The following is a 13,666-nucleotide window of genomic DNA, read 5'->3' as shown; positions in this document are numbered from 1 at the left end:
ATCCTCTGATTATCCACTGATCTTTTCAAAAGTTTCTCCTCAAAAGTAGAACTGATTCAACTTTATATACTCTATAAAATATTCAGAGGTAAATCAATCAATTCCAGACCCATCAATACCTGTAAAATATTTGGAGACGGTTCATATCGATGTATGTCCATCATCTACTTCTGTTTCTTTGTCAGTTTACTGATTTATTTTAGGTTATGAATGAACATCCTCAGTTATAAGAAATATAAATTGTATCTAAATGACCATTCTGACTAACTTGCCTTGGTTAATAATCTGCCTAATTATAGGACTGCGTTTAAAAACATCACCTCCGCCAGAGGAAGTGACTGTTTTGATAATGCTCTGCTGGTTTTCAGTTTAACAGCACCTCACATGGCTTCAGGTTTCAGGCCTGGTGACTAAGTACATTTTTCTTAGCCAGTGGGGAAATCACGCTGACAAGGAGCTCACTAACCTGCTTCATCAGTCGTGATGGTGAGCTCATTGCTCGGATTGCTGTTGCCAATAATGTTCTTGGCAACCATGCGGATGTTGTACGTGGAGGAGGGGTGAAGGTCAATAATAGTGGCTTGGTTTAGCTGAGGTGACACATCTTTGGTTACCTGGGCTGATAACCACGAAGCTGGCGGAGGTAAAAAGACAGACATTGAATTCATTAGTAGCATTTCATGATAAAAATGTGTTTGGCATTTTTGTTTCCTGTAGTATTTATAGTATATTTATATATTTATTTATATATTATTTATTTATATATTTATGTAGTATATAAGCTCTCAGAAATTGGTTTCTCAGATCACACCATTGATGGTTCTCTAACTATCTCTCAGACAGGAGGTAATGTGTTCAACATAATGGTAGTTTCTCCATTATTTTAACAGTAAACAATGGTGTACCACAAGGCTCAGTCTTAGGACCCACCCTCTTCACAGTCTACATAGGTAATGTAGGTCAGAGCATCCCTGATGCATCCTTACATTTCTATGCTGATGACACACTTGTTTATTGTCGAGCTAAAACAGTTGCTAAGGTTTTCCAGCTTTTGCAATCTGCTTTTGACATCATCCAGTCAGATTTGTTCCGACTCAAAGTTGTCCTAAATGCCAATAAAAGCAAAGGGGTGTTGTTTTCAAACAGGAAATTGGTCCCAGCAGTTCTTCCACTGATTTTATCCTCAAATGGTGCTCCTATTGAGTTTGTCGATCCCTACAAATATTTGGGTATCTTGGTCGATTCGCCTCTCTCTTTTAATCTCCAAATGGGAAACTTGTAAGGAAACTGAAAGTTAAACTGGGTTTCTTTTCAGAAATTGATCCTGCTTAATTCTGAATGCTAGAAAATGCCTTGTGACTGCGACTTTCCTTCCCTCCATTAACTATGGTGACATTATTTACATGAACGCCCCTACAAGCACCCTGCAGATGTTGGACGCTGTCTATCACGGTGCGCTAAGATTCATAACTGGCTGTAACTACCATACCCACCACTGCACCCTTTATTCACTGGTTAACTGGTCATCATTAACTTCACACAGACTCTCTCACTGGTACATTTTCATCTTTAAATCACTTCTTGATCTGCTGCCTTCATACATCTCCTCCTACATGCCACTGTGTGAGTGCAGCTACAGCGTGCGCTCTCAGGACATTATTACCTGCAGTGTCCCCTGAGTGAGGACTGAACTTGGCAAAAGGGCCTTCTCCTACTCTGCTCCTGTTTCCTGGAATATCTTACAAAAAGATCTGAAGCTCTCAACCTTCTTTAAGTGGCTTTAAACATCTGTTAAGTTCCTGGGAAAAACCAATGCAGACATGTTCCTGTTTTTAGTATTTTACATCGCCTTACCTAGTTTTAATTTTTTTAAATTTTAAACCATTTTATTTTCACTTGTTATTCTCAATTTGTATGCATCCTTTATGATTGTCTATTGTTGTCTTTGTTGTCCACTGTTGTCATCATTCTTTGTTGAAATCAGTTCTCTTTTGTAAATGAGTCCCTGAGGCTCAATGGAATTAATCCTGTATAAATAAAGATTGAATGAATGAATTTGAATCAATAACACAATAATTCATTCCTTCCTTCTGCTGCTACCTGACTTGTTCTTGCATTCAATGTCATATCCTGTGATGGGACTGTTGCCATCAAAACCCATGGTCCAACGAAGAGCTATGGTGCGATCTTTGACCTCACGGATCTCAACCTCTGGAGGATCAGGTGGTTCTGAAGAGATTTGAACACATCCATAAATTTTAAGAGAGACATAGAGTCTTGAGCAAAAGTACTCAAACAAAAACCTAAAAATCAGTTTTACTCATTACAGTACAACATCAAAGATCAAGCAATGATATTAAAATGAATAAAGTAATAAAAAAATGGAGGTTTTCAGTATCTTAAACGTAGTTTTTATCCCACTTTCATAAAGAAGGGTGTGAGGAGAGAAAAAGCTTACCTTGCACTGTCAGCTGTATGATGCCTCTGTCCTCGCCGAACGAGTTGATCGCATGGCAGGAGAAGAATCCTGAGTCCTCACGAACAGTTGGCATGATCTACAGAGAAGTACACTCAGGGGTTTCAAATAAACAATGGCTGGAGCTCTAAATCTAAACTTTTGTCTTATTTATTTACTTTGAGATAAAACTAAGAAGAAAGAAAAAAGCCTGCACCCTATGAGACATTTAAATATTTACATATGCTGTACTTTAGATTTACTGTATTACGCATGTAAACCCTAATACTGTGCTTTTTGTTTATCCCTGCCCCTTCGCTCATATTTTTTCTTCTCCTTGTTTTTGTTCCCGTCACGGAGCAAAAATGGGCATTTAAAAAAAAACAAAGCTCCATCCATCTGTCTGAGCATGTTGTGAGCATAATAACTTGAAAAATAAGTGAGGTACTGACTTCTGTTTAGGTGTGTGACTGTATCTGGGTGTAAGAAAGGTTCATTGTGAAAATTGGGTTGCCATGTCAGAATCCAAGATGGCTGCCGCCATAAATTTCAGTCCATCTTTTGAGTTGGATAACAAAAATAGGTGTTGTACCAACTTCTATTTTGGTGTGTAGCTGCATCCATCCAGTGGTAAAAAAAAAAAAAAAAAGAAGTCCCTATCAAACATTGGGTTGCCACATCAAGATCCAATTCAATTTTCAATTCAGTTTATTTATATAGGAACAAACTACAACAGAAGTCATTTCAGGTCACTAAACAGAAACATTCATATACATTAAAATGAGTTCATAACAATATTTATCTGAGGAGCCACCAAATTGCACAAGACTACCCCCAGAACTCCAGCTGGTTATATTTGTTTTAGTTTATACTGTGTAAGTCAGGCAGTAAAGTGAAACGTAAAATTATTTTTGGTGTGTATACAAGTATTTTGTGCTACTTGTTTCAGACTTGTTTAATGAATGAAAACAGATCTGAAAGAAGACTTGTTAAACCATAGTGTGTTTCATTCAACAATTTCAAACTAGCTCCACCAACCAAGTTAATGTGAAAATCAACAGCAGTAAAGATGTTTAGAAAAATAATGTGTTGATCTAAATTATACTGTATATACACATATATTCTACAATAAGCAATCTTCTTCTTCTTCTTCTTTATGGGGTAGAGGTAGGGCAGCCGACCTGGGACCAGATAGTCACGGTTCGACTCGCAGCCATTCCCACATGTCGTGATGTCTCTGAGCAAGACATAGCTGCTCACTGCTCCACCTGGGTGTTTCTTAGGTGTGATGGGTTAAATGCAGAGAACTGACAATCTCAGACTTCTCTTCTTCTTATTGTTCTTCTTGTTCTTTATCTTCTTCTTCTTCTTCTTTCAGCTTTTCCCTCTTCAGGGGTCTGAAGTCCTCCTCCATCTCTCTCTGTCCTCTGCATCCTCTGTCCTCACTCCAACTACCTCCATGTCCTCTCTAACTGCATCCATATATCTCCTCTTTGTCTTTTTCCTGGCAGCTGCATTTCTAACATCCTTCTACCAATATACCCACTGTCCCTCCTCTGGACATGTCCAAACCATCTCAGTCTGGTCTCTCTAACTTTATCTCCCAGTTGTTCAACCTGTGCTGTACCTCTGATGATCTCATTCCTAATCTTATCCATCCTTGTCACCCCTAAGGAGAACCTCAACATTTCTTTTCTTCTATTTCCAGTTCTTTCTCTTGTCTTTTTGTCAATGCCATGGCTCCAGATCATACAATATATCTGCTCTCACCACTGTCTTGTAAACTTTTCCTTTGACCTTTGCTGACAACCTTTTGTCACAAATCACTCCTGAAACTTTTCTCCATCCACTCCATCCTGCCTGGACTCTCTTCTTCACCTCTTTACCACACTCCCCATTTTCCTGGACAGTGGACTAGAATAAGCAATACACCGTAGATGCTTAATTTGGAAAAGAATCATTGTGATTATGTGGATTATTAAAAATATATATAATTTGTAATTTTTTATTCAACTATTATCTTTTTAAGTGTTAGATTTAAACAATATAACTAGAATTAAAATATAACAATTTCTAAACTTAAAATGTTTATGTTATGCCAACCATACATCCATCATCTTCCACTTGTTGCAAATTTGGGCCTCGGGGGCAGCTGCTTGAGCAGGGAGGCCCAGCCATCTCTTTCCACCTCTTCTGGGAGGACTCCAAGATGTTCCCAGGCCAACCGAGAAACATAGTTTCTCCAGCGTATCCTGGGTTTTCCCGGGGTCTCCTCCCAGTCTGACATGCCCGAAGGAAGCATCCTTACCAGATGCCCGAACACCTCAACTGGCTCCTCTCGACGTGGAGGAGCAGCAGTTCTACTCCAAGTCTCCCCTGATAACTGAACTTCTCATCATGTTATGCAAACATATTTTTTTATTTAAATCACTGATGTAGTGTCCGGGCTGTTTTTTTTTTTTTTTTTTTTTTTTTTTTTTGTTAAAGTGTCTGTATGGAGCTGCTCTTGTCACAGATTCAAAACATTTCAGATGTTTCAGATGTTGATATTTTACAGTGAAACTGAACACTCACCACCAGAGTGGAGATGACTTCATCAGCCACTTCCTTGACAGTAACCACATATCTGCTGGTCTCTGGGTTGATGATGCGCTCCTCTTTCTCCCAGCGCACCATGATGGGTTTCTCTCCGTGAGCAATGCAGATCATCCTCTTCTCCTCCCCCTGTGTGGCCAGAGTGGCGTTGGGGTATGAGGTGATCATGGCTGGGACTGGAAGAAACACAAGAACAGGGAAACGGTCAAACACTGTAATTTCTGGACTATTGAGCACACCCAAATATAAACCACGCCCACTAAATAAAAACAATAATAATAATGTTGTACATACAGTATGCACTTGTGTATAAGCTGCAGGTGTCCATGTTGTAATGTGAGACATTTACACAGGAAGATTTTTTTTTAATTTTGATTAAATACGTACCGGTACACAAATACGTACAGTAAATGTTTTTTTCTGAACAGTGCCGATAACACGGCTGGTTAAATAAAAATACAGTAGCCTACCAAGAAGTCATTGATTGTTATCTTCATCTTCCTCCTGAAGAGGATTTAAAAAAACTGCTCCTGTCAGCATCCACTGGCAGACTGGAGCAGAAGTTGCTCTTTGCATGCCTCCGGTTTTGGTAAATTATTTCTTACCACCAGTCAACCAAGCCTCCCACCGAACTTCGAGATTTTTTTTAACCTTTATTTATACAGGTAGTCTCATTGAGCCACTAGGACCCACCCCACAAGAGAGATGTTTGTTGGGCAGCTATATGAGCACCGGGGTGTGATGAGGTTAAATGTTTTGGTGGCAGGAAGCTCATTAGCCCGTCAAAAAACAAAACCCCATAAATTAGCCGCAGCATTGATGCAAGGTTCAAAGTGTGTGAAAAAAGAGGCGGCTTATAGTCCGGAAATTACAGTACTACAAATACTATCACAGAGTCTTACACACGAGGACTTGAAGAAGTAGGTTTGCTTTGTAAATATCTTTTGAATGGCAATACTGTATCTTTATGCAATGCAAAAATAGGGCATTGCTTTATTTTTTCACAACACGGCACAATTTTAGGTATTCTTTTGTTTTGTGCTAAGAAAAGTCACACTATCTGTCAGGTGATAGTTGTGACAACCGTTTAGACATCATGAACTTTTGTCTGAGCGTGCCCGTCTCTCTCTGTACCTGGAGATTGGAAGAAGCCCTTAAGGTGAACCTGTGCCTACTTTGATAACGACAGCAAATGAAAACAGACTGCTTTCTGAAGATGAGGCAGAGGAGCGGAGAAAAAAAAATAAAAGCAGTGACTCCTGCGTGAACTCCCATTAGTCTGAGGGTGCAGCAGGTCTGACTCTGCACCGTAACCACACACGGAGCTCATTAGCTACACATCCAGCTCGTACGTGAATGTGTGTCATTTGGCAGCAGCAGTTTATGTTGACAACATTTCATCTGCAATCACTATTCGCTCACTTTTCATACGCGCACTTCCTTTTAGTCTGTCTTTTTCTCCTTCTTTTGATCGTAACAAAAATTCTCAGGGGCTGTTGACATGATCTTTGAAGAGATAAAATACAAATGACACCATATTAACTTATCATGCTTTTTTTTGTTTTTTTTAAGTGCGCACTGGTTTTCTCTCAGGATGTGCAACTTCAAGTAATACAAATTTCACTGGTGACATTTTAAAGTCATAATCGCTTTGTAGTGATCACCATTTTTAAGATGTAGTGTATCTGTTGTGCATGAAACCTGTGTCGTCAGCTCGGCAGAACATTTGAACAGTGTTGGCACACAAGAAATGGTGGTTGCTGCTGTGAATAAGATGGGAACTGCTACGAAACAGAAAGAGCTTCTCTATATTTCTTGCTGACAGCTTCTGATATGCATTAGGCTGCAGTGGTGAAAACCTGTCAAATTCAGAATTTTAGCCTCCGGCTGCTCTGATATGTTAGTGAAATGACTTGTAATGGCAATATGTTTGCAATGCCACAGAATTTCTGAATAGTATATAGTTGATGCCGTACCTGTTAGTAGAAACTCTCACAAATAAAAAATAAACTGCAATGTAAAAGACTAAATCACATTTTACATTTATTTAGCAATCCCCAGAAATCTTCATTTTTTTGTCTTTTCCAGCAAGTCATACTGTATAATGAATGTGTCACTTTTTAACACAGTATCTAACTGGGCGTCAGATGTTGGTTTCTAGATGGTAAACAGTATTTGTTAGGGAGCCTCCAAAATGTCTTAAAACATTTGCAGGGCTCTAAATTTCCTCACATGAGTTGCAGAGGCTCACAGATTTGTTGCTTGAATTTTAAACAAGTTAAAAAAAAAACATCAAGTTAAGTCAGCTTTATGTATAGAGCACATTTGAAACAGTAGCTGTTACCAAAGTGCTTAACAATAACATCAATGAGAGTAAATTAATGAAAAAGAATGATAGTACTGAAAAATTAATTAAAAGCATAAAAAAAAAACAGAAAAAAAAAAAAAAAACTAAATCAACTCACACTGTGTGAAATGCCAGAGAAAACAGATGAGGGTTTAGTAGAAATTTTAAAAACAGGAAGAGAAGTGGCATTTGGGGTGGGGGGGCAGATTGTTCCAAAGCTTGGGGCCCATGACTGAAAAAGCCCGATCACCTCTGAGCTTCAATCTTGTTTTTGGAACAGGCAAAAGTAGCTGATCAGATGACCTCACGGCCCAAGAGGGAACATATGGTTCTAGTAGCTCAAAGAGATATGAGGGTGCAAGACCATTTATGCAATTAAAGGTTAGTAGGAGAATTTTAAAATCAATTCTGGTGTGCATAGTGAAGGGAGGACAAAACTGGTTTAATATGCTCAAACCTACGAGTTCCAGTTAGGAGCCGAGCAGAGCATTCTGGATGAGCCGGAGACGTGAAATGGAGACCTGACTGCCCCCAACATAAAGTGCATTACATTAGTCCATTTGGGTAATGATAAAAGCATGGACTAGTTTTTATAATAATAATAATAATAATAACAATAATAATAATAATAATAATAATAATAATAATAATAATAATAATAATAATATTAATAATAATGAATTTAATTTGTAACGCACTTTTCGTTAAGTACTACAAAGTGCAACTAAAATCAGTGATAAAATCATGTGATGGCAGAAAATTTTTCAAGGACAGATCTGGAGAACACTGACTTAATCTTAGCTATCTGCCTTAACTGGTAGAAGTTTTTTCTGCAGAACAAAGTTAATTTGTTTATTAATCTTAAGGTCAGAGTCTAAAACCATCCTGAGATTCGCAACAGACAGCTTAAGATATGGCTGAAGAGAGTAAAGATCTACAGGATTAGAGACAGCGGTAGAGCTAGGGTTAAACACAACAACTTCTTATGATCATTAAAACTTAAAAAAATTTGAAGCCACCCATACCTTGATGTCATCAAGACATTTTAACAGAGTGTAAATGGACCAGGAAGTAGTTGGTTTTAAGGGCAGATACAGTAAATCTGACAATCATCAGCATAACAATTAAATAAAAGACCATCTTTCCTCAGGATAGACCCCAAAGGGAGCAGATGAGTGTAAAAAGCAGGGGTCCAAGAATCGAGCCCTGTGGGACCCCGCAGGAAAGAGGCACAACAACTTTTCTCTCAGATTAGTCACAGAGTGGCTGTGGGTATCTCAAACTCTTATCAGTTTTTATGCCTGTGTATACAACCCATTTCATGAGCACTAGAGTTGTAGTTTGACACCTGCACATAAAACACCAAAGCTACAGGCCTGAATGTCTAGGTCTAAAATGCATGCCACTGATGAAAAACAATGACTTAAAAACTGATCTAACTTGTTTATGTTAATTTCAAAAGGGCACTACAATAAATAAAATTATAAACATGGCGGCTGCTGCAACTTGTGTACAAAAAAAGCTATGATGAGAATAATTTCGGTGGAATTGGGCAAAAATATTAAGTGCTTAATAAATGTCTAAAATTAGTTTTTCAAGCCATGCACACAAAAATGGACTATAACATATGGCTCCCTAATCACTTATTTGCAAACACGATTCAGTGAAACTGCAACTAACAAGTTGCCTGTTCGCTCACAATTTTTAGTCACCACCTCCAACAGTCACAGCCCAGTGAGATATTATCTGAAACATTTTAACCTTACTGCAAATATTACCATTTACTGTTTAGAATAGGTCGTGTAGTGCTTTTAACCAAATTAAATGTCGTAAGTGAATGCACTTTAGCCAAGCAGCATTCTAAAATGCCATTTTTAACTGTGGTCAGTGAATGCACCACAGCTAATTTGCTCTTATTTTAAAGGCATGTTTCTGATGTGTAAGTCTTTACTAACCAGAGAGCGTTTGCCTACAAAGAAAGTACACCAAAAGCAGTTTTCTGTTGTGTATTCAATTGCACAAATATCACTGATCAATCACCTCAGAGAGAAAGCTCTGTGGTCTGGTACAGTTTTGCAAAGGATTTTTTTAAGAATAAAAAAACAACAACTCATTGTCAATACGATCACAGAATGAAAGGTTTGTTGTTCTAGATTTAAGAGAGAAATTTGAATTGGTAAAAGTGTCTACAATTGAAAATGGAAAGTTCGAAAATCCGAAATCAGCAATTGCCTAGAAAACTGGTGCATCTCTGACAATGTTCATGGTCTAAATGTTTATATGATATTTACCAGGACGTTTCTAGCACCTGGAGAATACACCTGCTGCAGAATAGTGAACACTGTCACATAACTGAACAGTAATGGCAGTTACATGCTGCAGCATTGTGCCACGATGGTTAGAGGTCTCATCTTCCTGGAACAGCTGCAGTCTGTGTGGCTGAGTCAGTGTGTGAACGTCTGTACACTCCTGAGTAACATATCTGTGAGCAGGAGTGTTTTTCCTCTGTGTCCATATGCACAAGTGTGTTCAGGGGAGAACAGAGAGCAGAGAAGACTCGTGCTCGTGACACATCTCAGCTCCAGTACACAACCAAAGAGAGATGGAGAGCATGTTCCCCCTGCAGCGCTAACTATGATCCCTCACTCACTCACTCTGTTTCCCTACTTAGGCTCCCACCAGGACATCCATGACTTAATGATGAGAGAGACGTCGTTGATTATTCGTACACAGCAGACAAGCTCGCTGACCGTGTTGTAGTCTCACACACACTTCCATTTACAACAATACTGGCTGTGCAACATAAATCTGTAAACAAATTTATCAAAATATGAATAGATGTATATTAAAAAAGTAGTAATGGTGACACACACACACACACAACAAAAAACACAGCACAGGCATCGACAGATTACAGTGTCACCCATTCAGCAGCTGTTTCAGCATTTAATAAAGCACCACTTTTAGTTGTAGTTTCAGAATATTGAAGGGTAAGGAAAGTTAGACATCCACAAGTTAATTACAGTACTTGAATTTACTATAATAATTAATAATTATTTTAAATTTGTGTGACTGGCACTTTGCCTGATTGCATTTGACTCACTCTGATGACGATGATGCTACTGTAGGTCTCGTCCAGCCTGAAAAACTATGTCACTGATGCAAACGTAGCTGCATGGGAGCTAATCTAAGTTTATTTTTGATTAAAGGCAAATAATTTAGTCCATATGTGTTATTAAACATGAAACTGAAGGAAATAAGTTTTTTAATATAATATTCGCTCATATATGCTGTTTAATTGATGTTTGACATAAGCTTATGCAAACCGTCTGTTGGGCTAAGTAGTTTGTAAGTTTATTTTATTGAAATTATTACATTTTCCCATTTTAAGTATTTTGAAACAAGACAGATTAATAGGTTTTATGACATCTATTTAACTTGCACTAATAAGTCATTGTAGCACATTGTAGTTTAACTATTTGAACAGTTGTATGTTCTTCTGTGTTTGTTGATGTCTTAATGTCACTGAACATTCAAAATTATTTGTCATTTAAAAGCTTTCCAGGTTATAAAGAGTAACTGTTATGTGAAATGGAAGTTGTAGTTGTTGCGTACATGTATTGATGTACTTGAGCACATACTGTAATTCATTCAACCTTTATTTATACTCTCTTTCACTCTCAGCAAAGACGGTCGCTCTTGGCCTCTCTCATTTCCTCCTGCTTTTTTTTGCTTTCTTGTCCTGTCAACCTCAGAGCCTCTCTTTACACATCTTCTGAATCAAAAATTATTATGGATTTGGTCAGCTGGTCCCTCAACGAAATTTAAACTTTTTTCCCCACCAGACGTCAGGGTGTTGGAGAGCCCTCATGCCCTGAACGGACCCAAGCAGCTGGGTATGTCATTGATTACTGGGGTGAGTGGAAGATGATGTTCCTATTTGTGCTGTCCATGGAGGATGTAGAATATGTGTACATTATTGGATTTATGATAGCAGAGTTTCTGCTTCTTGGAATCGGTGGATACCTTGAATATCGACAAATAAGAAAAACATCGGCAGCAGTTTCGGCCATGGTAAAGCTGCCAGCCTTATGTGAAGGATTAATTCATGCCTCGAGCTCTCAAACTCATATGCTTGACGAGCTCAACTGCAAGCTGGACGCTATTTCTGAGAATCGTAGGCCACTTTCAGCTCCTGGAACTCACTGGCATGAAGGATTCGATCTTGGAGAAAGCCAATTGAGCACAGACCAGGCGGAATGTCCACAAATCTGGCTCTTTGGATTCACCATTGAGCAGAACTTGAAGTCAGAGAGAAAACAGAGTCTGGCGGCCCAAATAATTGTTGTTTATCTGATTTTGGCCTCCCCGCTGGCCTTGGACAGGCCAACTAATCTCAAATTGCTCCTGAAGGATAAGTAAACTTTCTGTCATAAGTGGTTTTGGTTGTTTTAACATCAGGCCCTCTCCCAGGCTACCTGAATGGGAGTACTGTAGTCCGTCGTTTATTGTGGGGGAGCCGTACCCTGAAGCCCCGCGATAATTGAAAAACCGCAAATTAGGAATAGTAGTACAAATACATATATATATATATATATATATATATATATATGCATTTTAAACCCTTCCCACACTCTTGCAACATTCTAAACAATGTCTCTAAATGTTAAACGCTCTAAAAGTGCACTGAATGTCATGATTTCAGCTCTCTGCCTTCGCTGCTCTCAGTCACCTGGCAGCACTCTCGGCCACGCCTACTTCTCCGCTGCAGAGCGAAGATATGACACATTGCAGGAGAAAGCTTCTCCTTCAGATGTGGGCTGCACACAGTCCTGTGCACCTGTGCACAGGTGCAAAACAAATTTGTTTTAAATCAAAATTCTATGCTGATTGTGCAGCTCACCCATCAGTCAGCCAGTTGTGTGTCATGTCCAAACCGCGATAGAGCAAGTCCACGAAAAACGAACTGCTAAGTAGCAAGGGACTATCGCAATTCATTTCCAGCTTCTGTCCAAGAAGCATTGACCTACTGCTTGTGCCTCATGACTCACAACCATCTAGAGCATATGTGTCAAACTCAAGGCCCGGGGCCAAATATGGCCCTCGTTGACATCTTATCTGGCCCCCAAGATGATATGTGAAACGTAAAATCCTGCTGTCTCTTGAATCTTTTTCAGGTATCTTTGATTATGATGTCGAAAGCACAACAGAGAACATCAAATGAGACCAATCAAACTCTTGTTGAGGAACCTGTGACCAAGAAAAGATGCTGGGTATCTAATTTGAGTTCATGTTGTTTCTGAAATTGTCTCTTAGTTTGAAAAAGGTTTTAATTTTGGCCCCCTTTTGTAAGTGAGTTTGACACCCCTCATCTAGAGGCCTTCCTGCAACTTCTGAGGCTCCAGTGAGAGCTTCTTTATGTCATATCCGTGTATTTAGATTATCTGTGTTTAAGATCAGATTGCTTAGTTTTGCTTTCTGTGTCTTGGGATTCTTGTTACTTTATTTGTCTTTTCTCTCAGTTTAGATCTTGTCCAGTCTGGTTTTTGTACTTTGTTAGGTTTGTTTTTGGTATCCCTGAGTCTGTCCTCATTTAACTTCAGTCAGCCTCCTCAGTGTTTCTTCAGTTTGCTGCTCTCATTGTGTTCTTGCAGGTGTCTCTACTTCCCATTTAACCCTGCTCTATGTATACAGTCTCTTTTTCTCCAGTTCTGTGTAATTAGACTTCATGCCATAAAGTTTGTGTCTGCTGTCCTCATGTGTTTCCAGTGATCATCTGAGTTTAGTTTAGTTTTGCTGCCACAACAGCCTTTTGCTTTTCCTTTCTAATAAAGAGTTAATATTTTCGCACTCCTTGTGATAAGTCTGAATTCAAGTTCTGGCACTGCCACTAACCCGAAAAGTTAAATATTTAAACATTTGAATGCTTTCTTTATTCTGCATTTGAATAAGTCTTTAAAACAAAGGAAGTTGAGCAAGGATTTGTCATTCAAAAGGTTAATTGGGCATTTTTTTCAAGTGAACCCTGAATCTGAATATTTTGGTCCATGGGTGGAAAACAAAGTGCATGGAGAAATTTAACACATGCATGAGAACATGCAAGCTCCACACAGAAAGACCCTAGGCCCAATATAGGCCTTGAACACAGGACCTTCTTGCTTTGGGGAAACAGTGCTAACCACTACGCCATTGGACTCCCAAGAAAAAGTGGATACATGATACTGGATGGATGGATGGATGGATGGATGGATGGATGGATGGATGGATGG

The 13,666-nt window shown here is 38.9% G+C and overlaps 1 protein-coding gene across 1 annotated transcript in view; it reads right to left on the bottom strand.

Moving 5' to 3' along the window:
* LOC119410858 (Down syndrome cell adhesion molecule homolog) overlaps positions 1–13,666 on the bottom strand; it is a 50,432-nt gene that overhangs the window by 27,264 nt on the left and 9,502 nt on the right. Inside the window, exons 3-6 of the mRNA XM_037677779.1 lie at positions 5,030–5,226; positions 2,459–2,555; positions 2,101–2,229; positions 467–634 (exon numbers count right to left, since the gene is read on the bottom strand). Of these exons, the coding sequence (XP_037533707.1) occupies positions 467–634; positions 2,101–2,229; positions 2,459–2,555; positions 5,030–5,226 (591 nt within the window). The remainder of the gene's footprint in view (positions 1–466; positions 635–2,100; positions 2,230–2,458; positions 2,556–5,029; positions 5,227–13,666) is intronic.

The sequence above is a fragment of the Nematolebias whitei genome, chromosome 6 (assembly GCF_014905685.2).
Source record: "Nematolebias whitei isolate Nwh7 chromosome 6, NemWhi1, whole genome shotgun sequence".
Taxonomy (NCBI): domain Eukaryota; kingdom Metazoa; phylum Chordata; class Actinopteri; order Cyprinodontiformes; family Rivulidae; genus Nematolebias; species Nematolebias whitei.
This window is presented reverse-complemented; position numbering and strand designations above follow the sequence as displayed.